The 16,047-nt window shown below is 41.7% G+C and overlaps 1 protein-coding gene across 26 annotated transcripts in view; it reads right to left on the reverse strand.

The window, feature by feature from the left end:
• PPFIBP1 (PPFIA binding protein 1) overlaps nt 1–16,047 on the reverse strand; it is a 324,575-nt gene that overhangs the window by 141,750 nt on the left and 166,778 nt on the right. For 19 of the 26 annotated variants that reach the window (XM_033952602.1, XM_033952606.1, XM_033952600.1 and 16 more), the window contains 2 exons: nt 14,207–14,338; nt 2,326–2,427 (listed from right to left, as the gene is read on the reverse strand). In XM_033952602.1, the coding sequence (XP_033808493.1) occupies nt 2,326–2,427; nt 14,207–14,338 (234 nt within the window). The remainder of the gene's footprint in view (nt 1–2,325; nt 2,428–14,206; nt 14,339–16,047) is intronic. The other 7 variants (XM_033952614.1, XM_033952610.1, XM_033952613.1 and 4 more) reach the window with 1 other exon arrangement.

Raw genomic sequence — 16,047 nt, forward strand, 5'->3', positions numbered from 1 at the left:
TCCCCAAGTCCCTTTCCTGGGTACTCTCACTCAATAACATCCCTCGGGTTTCTGCTTCCTACATGCAATACTTTACATTTCTCTACATTGAATATAATGGGACCTGTCCCAAAGAGCATTATCCCAAAAGGCCTGGGGATCATCCAGGTGTATGTTACAAATCTGAGAAGAGCAACAATGCTACTCTTGGATAGCAGCAGTTTCTGTTCTCTCACGAATCCCATTTTTATTGTGGAGTCAAGTACACTAAATCTTAGTTGAGGCTAGACGTGTTTTCTATCTTTGGCCTTAACGGCTTTCACTATGGTTTGCTGGAGTCTCAGATCTTTAGAAATGGCTTTGTAACCTGTGGCACTCCCTGTTTGTAACCCTGTGACACTCCACTGTTTACTCTACTCCATTGAGAAAAATGACCTTTTATCCCTATCCTCTGTTTTCTAATCTGATAACCAATTCCTATTCCACAACTGAACTTTGCCACCTATCCCATGACACTTTAATTTTCTCAGGAGCCTCTCATGAGTAACTTTATCAAAAGCTTTCTGAAAATCTAGATACACTATATCAACCGGCTCACCTTTATCCACATGTTTATTCACACCTTCAAAGAAGTCAAGCAAATTTGTGAGGCAAGATCTCCCTCGGCTAAACCCATGCTGACTCCATCTCATTAAATCACATTTGTCTACGTGTTCCACAATTTTATTTTTTATAATCATTTCTACCATTTTGCCCAGCACCGAAGTGAGGCTTACTGGATTTCCCGGATCTTCCCTTTTTTCTCTCTTCTGTTATTTCCTTTCACCAAAACATAGTATTTTTGTAGAACCTTTGCCTTGACTACTTCACTCTCATGGTAAAGTTCACTATATAGTATAGTATACCTCGTATAGTGAGGTTCAGATTTAACAGAGTTGACTGTAATCAAACTGTGCTCAATTAGTTGAATCTAATTATCAACTAAATTTGGTCAATTAGTTGAGTAATAAGGAGGTAGGCAGTTTTCACATGGACGATATGGGTTACTTAAATAAAGTAATGCATTTAAAAAGTGTTATGTTTACTTAGGTTCCCTAATATTACATTTTGTTTAAAAACAGAAACCATTCAGTCCGATACATATACAACAGGGGAAGTCAGGAAGTGTGTGTGGGGGGGAGGGGGGTTACATACCTTTAAAATGGACTAAAAGCAACCACACTACTTTGTCCTCAGATCAAATAGGCGACTGCCTTACAATGACAACTCCTTTTTCCTTCCATGCAGGCAGTGAATGCTGTTGTCATAGCATCCTAGCCAAAACTAAGCCAAAGAAACTAAAGCCCTGACTGAGGAATTTAATTGGAGTCCTCTGCATAATTTTTTGCAGTACTTACTAGGAACTGGACCAGCTTGGTAAGGCTTTTCCAACAAGTCATCCTTCTCAAGTCCTCCAACAATAATCACAGGTTCACCTGCAAAAATGTTCTCTCATTTGTAGATAATTTTCTACCATATATTCTTCCTAGGGTGGGCTATATTTATTTTGGAAGTGTATACTATCTACATTTCTACTGTGATCTGTGACTACAAAGGTGTTGATTATTAAGATTTATTTGTGTATTCAGTTCTCTGAGAGACTACCAACAGGAAGTGCTGGAATACAAAAACTAAAAAGCAAACAAGAAGTTGGCTCTCTCAAAGAATGCCAAGAGTTTGCAATAAGGCTTCCAGACAGCATAGGACTAGGAGTTAGAGGATGACACGGGGCCAAATTTTTCCCCGTCCCTGTGAGTTTTGTCATTGTCTCCGTCCCATTCCTGTAAGTTCTGCCTTAACTGCAGAAGCCTCGAACGCTTATGATTTTAAAGTGTTTGAGGCTTGTGCAGATGAGGATAGAGCTTGCAGGAATGGAGCAAGGACAGGAAAAGAACTCACGGGGATGGGATGGGAAAATGAGTTCCCACGGGGATGGGGAAAAATGTGTCTCCATGTCATTCTCTAATTCCAGCACTTCCTGTTGGTAGTCTCTCAGAGAACTGAATGCACAAATAAATCTTAATAGTCTAGATCTAGACCAGCACTCACCAGCTGACTACGAAGCAAGTGACCAGGAAAATCTTGGATAAATGCACGGGGGGAGAGGGGGAGTGCTAACAGAAAAAGAAAATTCTCCATTAGTATACTGAAATACAGTCCATTTCTAAATGCCTCTCATGTTAAATGCCGCTGTATACTAAATTTCTTCTGACCCAAATTGTGAGGCATTTGAATGTGTTACTGGCATTCACCATGCAGAGCGCACTCTTGCTGAGGGTTTGCAGCCTCAGTGCATGATGCAGTCACCTCTTGGTCCCCGTACTGTGACCTCTTTTCCTGGAACAGTGCCAGTTCCACCTCCACTTTCTCCATCTGTTGCCTGAGTTCTGCTATTAAGCTATGCAATGACTTCAGCAGAGAAGAAAAGGGAAAAAGACAGGAAGAGACGGTAAAAAAAAGGATCTAAATTAAAGAGAGATCAAAGAGGCCTATGGGGTCCTTTTACTAAATATTTCTTTCCAACAGTTAGCAAAATAAATATGAACCGCTTTTAAGAAGCGATCCCCATTCATGCTGTTATATCCTCCCCCTTCCCTTTTTTAATTTGTTTTTAATGATGTAATTATTAACTTTCCCCTCCCCCTTCACCCTCAAGCTCATGTTCATATCTGTAATTTGTCCACTTAATGTTCACATTTCCCCTCCCCCTATAATAATTTATTTTAACTTTTCATTTTTAGCATTGTAAACCAGCCAGGTGCAAGTTGATGGTCGGTATATTAAAATTAATTCAACTTGAAACTTGCTGACTGATTTAGCATGTGCTAAATGCTAAGATGCTCATACGAATATAATGGACAGCTTTAGCATTTAGTGTACCCTAATGATTAGCGCAGGGGTATGGAACTCCAGTCCTCGAGAGCCATATTCCAGTCGGGTTTTCAGGATTTCCCCAAAGAATATGTATGAGATCTATTTGCATGCACTGCTTTCAATGCATATTCATTGAAAACCCGACTGGAATACGGCTCTCGAAGACTGGAGTTCCTTGCTCCTGGATTAGCGTGTGCTAAATCGGATGGTGCACTTTAGTAACAGGACCCTTATGTCAAAGATGCTAATCTCCTCTTTTACAAAGCCGCGCTAGCAGCTGCCGCATGGCCACAGCCCCGAAGCCCTTTAAATCTCTATGGGCTTCGGGGCCATTAGCGCAGTGGCCCACGCTACAAGGCTTCGTAAAAGAGGCCCTAAATGTTCAATTTATTTTGTATCCAAATGTACATCTAAAGCAGGACTGCCCAAGTCTGGTCCTCGAGATCTACTGGCAGGCCAGGTTTTCAGTATATTGTGACAAACCCAAGTCCATTTCGGGTCTTGTCTTTAACAAACCTGAATCTGTCCCGGGTTTTGTCCCAGAAATAGAGAGGAAACACACTGAGCCCAGATGTAAGAGAGCTGATCAGGTGGTATGCCAATCTACAGAGCTAGCTGACTACTGCTCAGATAGTGAGATGGAGTCAGAGGAGGCATGGCAGGAAAGGGCTAGGCAAAAAAGCTGTACCCAGTTTAAACCTGTTCCTGCCACTGTTAGAGGTTTGCTACCTTTTGAGCAGCCTGTGCCTGTTAGAACTAGGGCTAGAAAGAATCCTGCCTGTAATCATAGAGGGCAGGCTAGTATGTGGAAAGCCCTTCCCCCATCCAGTCTGAGGGGGAATGGCTCTCCACAGGATAATGCGAGTCTCTTCAGAACAGGAAGAGGGAGGAGGCAAACAGAAGAGAGGCAACCAGGAGAGAGGCAATCAAGAGAGGAGAGCAAGTTCCTCTCTTCCCTGCCAGCATTGGCTGGTGATACAGATTGGCTAATGACTGATGCAGAGGAGTTGTCTTCTTCCTCTGAGCTTTGGGAGTAAGATCAGGGAGAAGCCATGGATGTTCAGGAAAGCCCGGTAGGAACCGAGTCCTGTCCAATAGCTAGGGAAATACAGTGAAGCATAAGAGTTTTGTTTGCTGCCTTCAGTCTTTGAGCTTCTAGTTAAACTGTATGTTTGTTTTGAAGATAGTTTAGTACCTCTCCTTGAAAACTGAACTCTGAAATCTTACCTGAAAGCATTGGAGTGTTTGTGTCTAACAAACGTGTGCATGGATTCTTGGCTTGTTGCCAAGCTGGGTAATTACGTTGCTCTCTCTCAGCTGTGTGTGGTTACTGTAACAACATTTCAGAGGTAAACGAATGTATAATACCTGCATTTGACCAGGACAGTGTTTTGAATAATGGACTGTGGGATAAAACGTTGCCAGCATAGAATGGGTCTGCTCTGGTGAAGAGGACTAAGTTATATTATACTGCTAAGCCCAGAAGCAGGGGACTACACTGCAACCATTGCTGACAAACATGAGCACTTTGATTTTGATGTTTTGTTTTTTTCGTATGATTTCATGGAATGTATGTTTTTCATGCAACTGCCAGGCTGAAGCCTGTATTTTGGTTTATTGGGCCAGTGACTGGAATAAAGTGATTATTTTGCCTTTTCTGACTAGAACTCATTACCTGCATGCCCTATTAAGCAGTTACCTTGCCAGAATAAAGTCCTGAAGGGTCCCTTAGTAGCACGTTCCCGTGGGCTCGCTGCGCATTTCAGGAGCACGGGTGTGACAATATCCACAATGAATATGCATGAGAGAGATTTGTAAGTGCTCTAGGGCAGTGTTCTTCAACCTTTTTACACCCGTGGACCGGCAGAAATAAAATAATTATTTTGTGGACCGGCAAACTACTAAGACCGAAATAAAAAAACACATTTTTGCCCCATCTCCGCAAGCTTGGTCCCCACAAACCATCTGATCCCATCTAAACAAGCCTCAGTTATGATTTTATATTGAACGTATTTTATTAAAGTATAAAAAGAAACAATATTCTGTACAATTGTCATTTTATAAATATAAATATTCAGAGCAAAGACCAACAAAACCCCTGTCTCCCCTCCCTTTCACATATATCCCCTCTACTATCAAGAAAACTGAACAAGCCAAATTATTACAGAATGCTACACAGAAATATCATGCTAACAGAATACTGTATCACACATGACAGGAATACTGTTAGGCTTTGCAGTCCCCAGTTATGTCTCTAGCAGGATATATATTTCAAATCTGATATATTATAATGACAAAATAGAAATAAAATGATTTTTTTCTACCTTTTGTGGTCTCTGCTTTCATCTTCTTTCCACTCTTCCTTCCAGTGTCTGCCCGTTCCATCCACTGTCTGGCCTCTCCCCCTTCCATATGTATCCGACTTCTTTCTATGCCTCTCTCCCCTTTCCATCCAGCCTGTGCCTCCTCTCTCCTTTTTACATCATTCATTCCAGCTTCACTGCTTTCTTCATTTTTATCTCTCCTACACCAGATCTAGCATCTTTATCCCTCTCTCATTTCTCTGCTGACCCCCTTTCCAGCATCAATCTCTCTCTACTTTCTCATTCCTGTCTCTTCCCTTTCCCTCCTCTAATCTCCCTGCCAGCTGTTTCCTTCCTTTTTTTCCATCTCCCTTCTCTCCTTCCCCCTATCCAACAGTAGCTCTCTTCCCATCCCTTTCCCTCTTCCCCTCCCAGCAGCATCTCTCTTTCTACCTCCCTCCAGGTGCAGTAGCAGCTCTCCTTTTATCCAGCAGCTTCCTAGCCTCCAACAGTGGCTTCCTCTCCTTCCAGCAGCTCTCAGTACTTGCCTGCAGTAGTGATTTCCTTAGGCAGCCTTGGGTCCGTTGCCGCCTCTGAGGAAAGGGGAAGTTGCCAAAGTGAATCACTGCCCTGGTAAGTACAGAGCTGCTAGGAGAAGAGACAGCCACTGTTGAAGGCTCCCCATGATCTTATTCCTGCTGTGCCCTGCACATTTGCGAACCCCCCCAAGCCGGCAAAAACAGCTTTGCACCGCAGGCCCTGCCGCCCAAGACGAGCTGGAGGCATCCTACCCGCCGCATTCTGCACGTGGGCAGACTCTCAGCACAGACGCTGCTGATGGCTCCAATCCACATGCTGACGCCCCCCCCCCCCCCCCCCGCGCACACTGATCTTCTCCCTGCACCTTCCCCGGGGCCCTCTTTGGCAACTCGGCAGGAACAGCGATCAAGACAGGCTGCGGACGTCGGGCATTCCCTCTCTGAGTCCCGCCTATTTTGTTTCAACTTCCTGTTTCCGCATAGGCGAGACTCACAGAGGGAATGCCCGACGTCCGCAGCCTGTCTTGATCGCCGGAGGCTGGGAGGAACAGAAGATTTCCGCGAACACTGGGGCAGGAAATTTAACGGCGTCCATCTCACCGGCCCTGCGCGGACCGGCAGAAATTTTCTGCGGACTGGCACCGGTCCACGGACCGGCGGTTGAAGAACTGTGCTCTAGGGAACAGGCAATAGCCACTGCACCTTTACTACTGGAAAAAATGATGAGAGCTAAGTTTAAATCCTCTTCCCCTCTGTGCTTAGCCCATGCTTTCTTAAACTGTCACTGTTTCAGGCTCTACCACCTTTACTGAATAGCATCTTCCACGCATCCATGAACTCTTCTGTGCTAAACATATTCCCTAATGTTGCTCCTTGAGGATCTTGTATTATAATCGAATGATGAATGCTGGTTTCTCGTGCATCTCTTCTACCTTTGAGGTATTTGAATCATAGGTGTAAATTTGCCTGCTTGGAGGGGCAAAGGGTAAAGAAGTCATATTGGAAGTGGAGGGGAAAGGACCAATTCAGCATTACATCAAACAAATCTTTGTTGGAGGAGGGCACCTATGAATGTTGCTATGAATTCACCCACACCCTCCTTCTCTAGAGTACACATTTAGCAGGCTTTACATTGCTTTGATACCTCCTTTGGGCTGTCTGTCTATGTTTCTGGAGGTAATATAAAGAACAAATACGCCCAATGAAGTTTCACAGCTGACCTGTAAGAAGTATCTCCTCCCCCTCCTTTTTATTTTTTTTTTATACTCACAAGTCACTCTTTTACCCATCTAGCTCTTTAACTGCCTGGTCTCACTGCTTTATAACTCTGAAAGCTATGATCACCCTAATTCTCTCTCCCAATTATTGCACCTGGATTTCAGTCTCCCAAATGCATAGCCCTACTTTTTTTGGGCAATAAACCTCAGCAACCAAAGCTGCTATTGTGAGCTCATCCATACAAGTTTCTGTTCAGAATCTGCTCTGACATCTAGGCAAATGACATTCTGCACCACCCAAACGAGGAAGAACAGTCTTGCTAACACCATATCTCCCATTGGCATTTGAGCTAATGGAAAATAACCTTTTGGGAAAGAGGTGTTCAGACTAGAAACTGGGTGGTCCTTTCATCTGGGCCATTAATAATGCTCTCTTAGTAGATCTGCCGGTCAATTTAATGCACAGGTCACCACTAGCATAAAACCGAACTGGAGCATGCAGAGAAAGTCAAGAGTAGCTGTTACTGGTTATCGCTGATTCAGCAAAAATGAAAAGGCTAAAGCTTTCTCAGTGATGGCTCCTGGGTCATGAACAAATCAAAACGAAATCGGTCAATGAACTTGCAGAGCTATTGTTAGTGATTTGTAGTTTATCTTTAAAATCCTGCATGGTAAGAGAGGATTCGAGGGCAACCAACTAACACCAATTTTTAAAAAGGGTTCCAGAGGTGATCCAGGAAATTATAGATACACCCAACCAGGAGATTCTACCTCCTCAAGGTAGAACAAAGGAAAACAAAAGGGGAGACCAGTGGTGCTCAATCTTTTTATTCACTCAAGACCCGACACGTACATATTTTGGCCATAAGGCCTGCCTCAGGGGCCTTTTCCTCAGCATAGAACACTATTTTGCAAATGTTCTCTTATAATGTAAAACCAAAATCTAAATAATTGATGAGTAATTCAATGGGATGACTTTAAAAAGCCAATCAGCTTGAGGAAAAGACTCCCGAGGCAGGCCTTACAGCCGAAACACGTACATGTCAGGTCTTAAGTGAATAAAAAGATTCTGCACCACTGGTCTCGTCTTTTGTTTTCCTTTGTTCTACCAGGAAATTATAGACCAGCGATCTAATGTTGGTGCTGGGAAAAATGGTAGAGACTATTATAAAGAACAAAATGAAAGAGCATGCGTATAAGCATGAATTAATGAGACAGAGCCAACATGAATTTAGTCAACTTTGGAAATCTTGCTTCGCCAATCTACAACATTTCTTTGAAGGGAGTGAATGAACATGTGGATAAAGATGAGCTGGTCGATATTATCTGGATTTTCAAAAGGCATTTAACAAAATACTTCATGAAAGACTTCTGAGGAAATCAGAAAGTTGTGGGACAGGAGGTAACGTCCTATTATGGATTAAGAACTGGTTGAAAGATAGAAGACAGAGAACAGGGTTAAATGAGCAATATTCTCAGTGCAGAAGGATATATAGTGGGGTTCCCCAAGGGTCTGTGTTGGGACTGCTGTTTTTTTTAACATATTTATCGGTGATCTAGATATGGGAATAACTTGTTAGATAATTAAATTTGCTGATGACGTAAAATTGTTCAAAATTGTTAAATCCCAAGAAGATTGTGAAAAATTGCAAGAGGGCCTTGTGAGACTGGGCATCAAAATGGCAGACGATATTTAATGTGAGCAAATGCAAAATGATGTAAGCGAGAAAGAGGAAACCAAACTATTAGATACATGATGTAGGATTCCACCTTAGGAGTTACCGCCCAGGAAAAGGATCTAGGTGTCATCATTGAAGATACTATGAAACCCTCAGCTCAGTGTGTGGTGGAAGCTAAGAAAGCAAGTAGAATGTTAGGAATCATCAGGAAAGGAATGGAAAACAAAAATGAAAATGTTATCATGCCTTTGTATCGCTTTACGGTGCAGCCGTACCTTAAATACTGTGTGAAACTCAGGTCGCCACATATCAAGAAACATATAGCACCGTATTTTTCACTACATAAAATGCACTTTTTCCACCCCCCAAAAGGGGGTGGAAATGTAAGTGTGTCTTATGAAGTGAAGATCAAATTTGTTAAGCTCACCGCCGCCGCATCTTTTAACACCCCCCACTGCTGCATATTTTTAACATCCCCCCACTGCTGCCGCACATTTTTACCCCCCCCCCCTGCATCTTTAGTTTAAAATCCAGCCGCCCATCCGCCCACGTCGAACCTGGTGGTCCAGCGTATTTCTCAGCCAGCGGTCACAAGCCTGAAGTGCAGAGATCAGGAGCAAGCCCTCCATGCTCCCGCGAGAGCTGACTGCAGCCATTCGGAGATCGGCGCGGGCTCAGGCAGGAGAGCGGAGGGATTGCTCCTGATCTCTACGCCTCTGGCCTGTGCGCCGCTGGCTGGGAAACAGATGAGACAGCTGTCGGAGGGAGGAATTAAAAAAGGTACTGGGGGTATGATTAAAGGTACGGGGGAGGATGATTAAAGAAGGTATTGGGGGTACATGGGAGATGCTTTAAGGTACTGGGGGGCACCTGGGGGTATGTGAGATGATGTAAGGCAGTATTTTTCAACCTTTTTACACCTATGGACTGGCAGAAATAAAATAATTATTCTGTGGACCGTCATCGGTCCGTGGACCAGCGGTTGAAGAACACTGGGCTAAGTCGTGGGCCAGACCCCGCCCATTTCTACCCAATGTCCACCCCAGACCCCACCCCATAATAGTACTAATTGCACCTTGCACGTCCCTTGCCTCATCTGGAAGCCTTCCCTCTGATGTTGCAACGTCAGAGAGAAGGCTTCCGGTTCAGGTGCAGGATGCTCGTAGGAGCCACTGCCCGTGGCTTTGTGCACTGAATCAGTTAGGAAGAGGGAGCTGGGTCGAAGATAACGCCGCATCAATCGCACCGTGGACCGGCGTTTGAAGAACACTGTTTTGGGCCTGATGCACGTGCTGGCCCTATGGACCAGCAGGAAATTTCTGTGGACTGGCACTGGTCCATGGACCGGTGGTTGAAGAACACTGATGTAAGGTACTTGGGGGCATGTGGGGGTATGATTTAAGGTACTTGGGGGGATGGGGGATGATTTAAGGTACTGGGGAAATGATTTAAGGTACCGGGGGGTACATGGAGGATATGGGGGATGATTTAAGGTACTTGGGGGCATGTGGGGGGGATGAGATGATTTAAGGTACTGGGGGCACGTGGGGGGAAGGGGGGATGATTTAAGATACTGGGGGGTATGTGGGGAGTATGGGGCCTGCCTGCCTGTCACTAGGCCTGCCTGCTCTGTGCCCTGTCCCTGCCCGACCTACTACTAGACCACCGGAGGGGGGGTCAGGGTACAGAGCCTGGCAGGGAAGGGGGACAGGGTGCAGATCCTGGCAGGGAGAATTTGGTTCAGAATGTTTTTTTTCTTGTTTTCCTCCTATAAATCTAGGGTGCGTCTTATGGAGAGAAAAATACAGTATGTGTCTAGACTGCATTATTAGACAGATCTTTGAAACTACCCACTTGGACTGCATCATCTACCAGATTGTAAAGTAGCAAACCCATGCAATGTTAGAGAAATCTTGTGTAATGTTACATTGTAACACTATGATTGTAAAATCTGTAACTTGTTCTGAGCTCTTTGGGGAGGGTGGGATATAAAACCAAATAAATAAAATACAGAGAAGGGTGACAAAAATGATAAAAGGGATTGTCTATAAAATACTGAGTGGAGTGTAATGAGTGGATATGAATTGCTGGTTTAAAAAAGGTTTGCATAATTTCTTCTTTTTTTTCCTCTCTCTCATTAAATAATGTATTGACTATTTAAAAATTTATAAAGATACAACATATCTAATCAAATGAAAAATACAAACTGAAAAGCATAAAACACAAAAAGTCATAGGGTGTCCTAACATAACATGAATCCAAATTAAACATAATACTGTACATTAAGTTTAAATAAACATTCCCATACATGCCTAAATTTCTCTAAATTACCATATTTAATTGCATAAATCTTCTCATACTTACTATACAGACATAACATATTCCACCACGTATTGTATTCTAATTTAGAAAATCCTTCCAATTAATGAAAATAGTTTTAAGTGTTTGTATTAATAAGATCTTTAACTGTTGTGCTTTATGGGTACTTAGAATAGTCTGCAACCCAAAACCTCCTAATATAATCATTGGATAAGACAGTGGTTCCGTTATGGACAACAAATGTGAAATTGTTGTCCATATCTTATCCCAATAAGAGGCAACATATGGACATTTGAATAGCATATGCTCCAATGTACCAGTCACATCTTTACATGGCCAACAAAGTTGTCCCTTGGATGAATCAGTTCTAAATAAACGAAGCATAGCGCCTTGTGCAGCATAAAAAGGAGACCTATATTAACCGCTCTAGCTTAACTATTCTCCGAGTGAAAAAATATTTCCTCCTAATGGCTTTAAAAGAATTACTTTAACTTGAAGAGTCCCCTAGTCTTTGTAATTTTTGACAAAGTGAAAAATCGATCCACTTGTACCTGCTCTACACCACTCAGGATTTTGTAGACTTCAATCATATCTCCCCTCAGCCGTCTCTTTTCCAAGTTGAAGAACCCTAACCTCTTTAGTCTTTCCTCATACAAGAGGAGTTCCAACCCCTTTATCACCTTGGTTGCACTTCTTTGAACCTTTTCTAGTGCCGCTATATCTTTCTTGAGATAAGGAGACCAGAATTGAATGCAATACTCAAGGTGAGGTCGCACCATGGAGCGATATAGAAGCATTATAACATTCTTAGTTTGTTTTACATTATATTAAATAAAACAATATTACATTTATGAAGAGGATAATTTTATAAAGGGATTTAAATGTGCTGAATGAGGTTTTATGGGCTCCAATAGGCTATTATAAAATTGCTCAGAGTTATGCACACACAAAAAAAGGGACAATTCTATAACCCTGGTGCCCACATTTACATACATTACATTAGTGATTTCTATTCCGCCATTACCTTGTGGTTCAAGGCGGATTACATAAGAATTGTCATGATGTTACGACATATATAGACATCACACATGTAAATGCTTCTCTTACCAACTCTTACATTTGTATGTGCACATATGCATGTGTTAAGTGCTGACAGGGCATCTAATTGCTATTCTGGAAATGACTACTTAACTTTCATAGTGTGCATTGGCAAGGGGATGTATGTGGGGGATGATGACATGTGGGACTCCTACTGTAAGGTACGTGTGTCCCTGACATATTCAGATGTGGTTATATCAGCTCTATGGTCAATATAATGCAGGTGCCTAAATCAAGTTTCAAGTTTATTTAGGTTTTGATATAATGCTCATAATAAACCCGAGTGGTTTACAATTAAAAAAAGAGGGAATAGGTGTTGCATAAAATAAAGGGTTTACAGTCCAAGTCAATAAATAGTATAAATACTCAAAACCCTAAATGAAGGCCAACCATAGAAAGAAAGGAACAGCTTGCTCACTCTCAGAGACAAAGACTATTTATCTCAAGTGCCCAAAGTCTACAACCAGAGCATATCATAGTTGTGATACTTATAACTGGGCTATCATTGATGTTTGTCTTATTTTCTCTGTGAGCTGTAGTTTAAATTATCTTATGATAATGCTCTGGTTGTAGACTTTGGGCACTTGAGATAAATAGTCTTCGTCTCTGAGAGTGAGCAAGCTGTTCCTTTCTTTCTATAGTTGGCCTTCATTTAGGGTTTTGAATAAAATAAAGGGTTGACATACTAACAACAATCTTAAACATATGACAAAATTGGGTAAAAAGGTAGAGGAGAAGGGGAGGAACTACAATATCTTGATAGGAAAGAGTGAGTGAAAATTACAGGAGGAAAGAGGGCAGAGAAGATTTATAAATAAATCTTTGAATTAATATTAGGAATAGATCCCTAATAATGCTGTTAAGTAATTTATTATTGGATTTCTTAATGCATTAATTCATAGGCATCACTGAATAAAAAAGTTTTAAGGTTAGACTTAAATTTAATTAAGGAGGATTCCTGATGGAGGATAGATGGAAGAGCATTCCAAAGAATGGGAGCAGTAACGGAGAAAATGGACTTGCATGTGGCGTCATAAGTTACATGTCTTGAAGATGGAATAGTTAGTAAGCTTTGTTGACTCGAATGAAGTGACCTTGTCGAGTGTAATAGATAAGCAGTCGGTCTATGAATCCTGAAGTTGTTTTGTCTAACTTTAAACGTAAGAAGTAAAATTTAAAAAAATCGTTGTGTTTTATAGGTAACCAATGCATTAAAAAAAAAAAATCTTTATTGAGTTTTCAAAACTGCCAAAAAATGCAATACAATATACATACAAATAATAATCATCATATATGCACTTATAATCAATCAGTATCAATTCAAAAATAAAACCCCCTCTCCCAACCAATATTTTCAACAGGGAATAAAACCAATACCCCCCTCCCCTCCCCGGATGTGTGTGTATCATGCCAACAGAAATAAAGATAAGACAACTATAATGAATCCACAAAAGACGTCAATGGGTCCCAAACTAACTTGAATATCTTAGAATGCCCCAGCATATTCGCATTCATCTTCTCATAGTTATAACTTAAGAATAAATTTGCCCACCAAAAAGTAACCAATGCATATTAAAAAGGAGTGGAGTGACATGATCATACTTTTTGGCTTTAAAAATAAGTTTTAAAAAGCAGTATTTTGCACTATCTTCATAATTCCTTTTGAGTAATTCCCTGATATAATGCATTACAATAGTCTAAGTAGGAGGTAATAAGTGAGTGGATCAGGATGTTTAGAGATGAGGATTCCAATAACGGTCTAAGCCTGTCAGGTTTTCGCGATAAATATACACAAAATAGATCTGCATTCATAAGAGGCAGTGAATGCATATTTTCTCAGGCATTTTCATTGCAGATATCCTGAAAACATGGCTGGCTGGGTGTGTCCCAAGGACTGGGCTGAGAACCCCTGCAATAGGCAAGTGGGATATCTTAGAGAGAGGAAGAGATAATGGTTACTGCGGATGGGCAGACTGGATGAGTCATTTGGCCTATATCTGTTATCATGTTTCTATATTTCTCTGTTTCAAGCATATGTTTATTGGGCCTAACTCACATGCACCAGCTACACCATGTTCATCTTGATTCTCATCAAGCTTGTGTACCCAGAAAAGCTTATAGGTAAATCCATCTTCTATGCACACAGCTGCTTTACCTACCTCGGTGTCCTTGAATCTGTCTTCATATTCTATTCTGTTCTTCTCTACAGCAGTCAGTTTTAATTTCAAATTAGAAATTTCAGTCATGAGGTCCAGTTTCTGAGTCTCGAGGGAAGTTCTACTTAATAGCTCCTAATGGAAATAAAAGAAACGTCAAGCAAGGAGAAGAACAGAATGTATAAATCATTAAAAGCCACAAAAAGATATTAATAAATGAATCATTTTAATTCAACTGCAATGCTATAAAGAGGGGGTCAGTAGATAAAGAATTTAATCATACCCGTAGGTAAAAATAAAATATATTTCCAAGAGATAACTATTAACTGTACTATTTAGATCAATTACTGGCATTCTCTTATTATATAATGTGACCATAAATCCCGTTTTGAACAGGACTGTCCCGTTTTTAGATCCCCTGTCCTGTTGTCCCATGTACAGCTTCGGGACGCCAAAATGTCCCGTTTTCAGAGATAGCGTCCCAAAGATGTGCGTGGGGACAACGGGACAGGCGATCGCAGACCCTGGGCTTTCTCCCTGCTTCCCTGCCACCGATGCAGCAACAGGGCCAGGCGAGGAGAGTGCAGCGACTGCACAACAGCCGGCCCAGAAGCCTTCTCCCTGGGGGAAGGCTTCTGGACCGGCTGCTATGCAGTCACCTCATCCTGTTGCTGCATTGGCGGCAGGGAAGCAGGGAGAAATTGTCGGCGGTGGTATGGGGGGATGCAGGGAGAGAGAGAGAGAAAGAAAGAAAGAAAGAAAGAAAAAGTTAGGGGAGGGTGGCGGCGGTGGCTTGGGGGGCAGGGAGACAGAAAGAAAAACTGAAAGAAAGAAGGGAGCAGGGAGAGAGAAAGAAAGAAAGGGGGCAGGGAGAGAAAAAGAAAGAAAGGGGGGCAGGGAAAGATAAAAAGACAGAAAGAAAGGATGCACAGTTAGAAGGAAGTGCAACCAGAGACTCACCAGACAACAAAGGTAGGAAAAATGATTTTATTTTCAATTTAGTGATCAAAATGTGTCAGCTTTGAGAATTTATATCTGCTGTCTATATTTTGCACTATATTTGTCTATTTTTCTATAGTTGCTACTGAGGTGATATTGCATATTTTAAAGTCATCTGTCTTGAACTCTTTGAAAAAAAAACCTGAATTTAAATAATTAACATTTTTTCTGCATACAGTATGCTTTGTGTGTTTTTTAATTTTATGGTTACCATTAGGAATTAATAAGATATTGGGTGTGCATGAAAAATGAATGAAAGAAATTGGGGGCAGGGCTAGGGTGGGATTGGGGGGTGGGGCTGAAAATTAGTAGATGTCCCGTTTTAATGAAAAAAAAGAAATGGTCATGTTAGTTATATACCACAGTTAACCTTCTGCTCTTAGTAAGTTTTTCATTTAATCCTTCTTCCTTATCAGCTTTAAGACCATTTTACTTAGTATCTCTAGTGCTTCCAGTAGTTATGACTAGCATTACATACCATGCTCAGGAAAAAGGACTTATAGAGCATCATGGAAAGGAAGAGAAATAAGATGCCACGAGGTTTTAAAGAAAATCAAGCATACAAACAGTAAAAATACATATTCGGTAGAAAGCCCTTCAAATAAAAACTTCATACTACAATATAATTACTTGGGGGGAGGGGGGGAAGGGAGGGGAGTTATTTATTAAGTTGTATTAAAACTCAGGCTTTTACTACACCTTAATTTCCCACATAAGAATTGCCATACTGGGGCAGACCAAAAGTCCCTAAAGCCCAGCATCCTTTTTCAAACAGTGGCCAACCCACGTTCCAAATACCTAGCTAGATCCCAAGTAGTAAAACTGATTATATGCTGCTTATCCTG

Source organism: Geotrypetes seraphini, chromosome 7, assembly GCF_902459505.1.
Source record: "Geotrypetes seraphini chromosome 7, aGeoSer1.1, whole genome shotgun sequence".
Classification (NCBI taxonomy): Eukaryota; Metazoa; Chordata; class Amphibia; order Gymnophiona; family Dermophiidae; genus Geotrypetes; species Geotrypetes seraphini.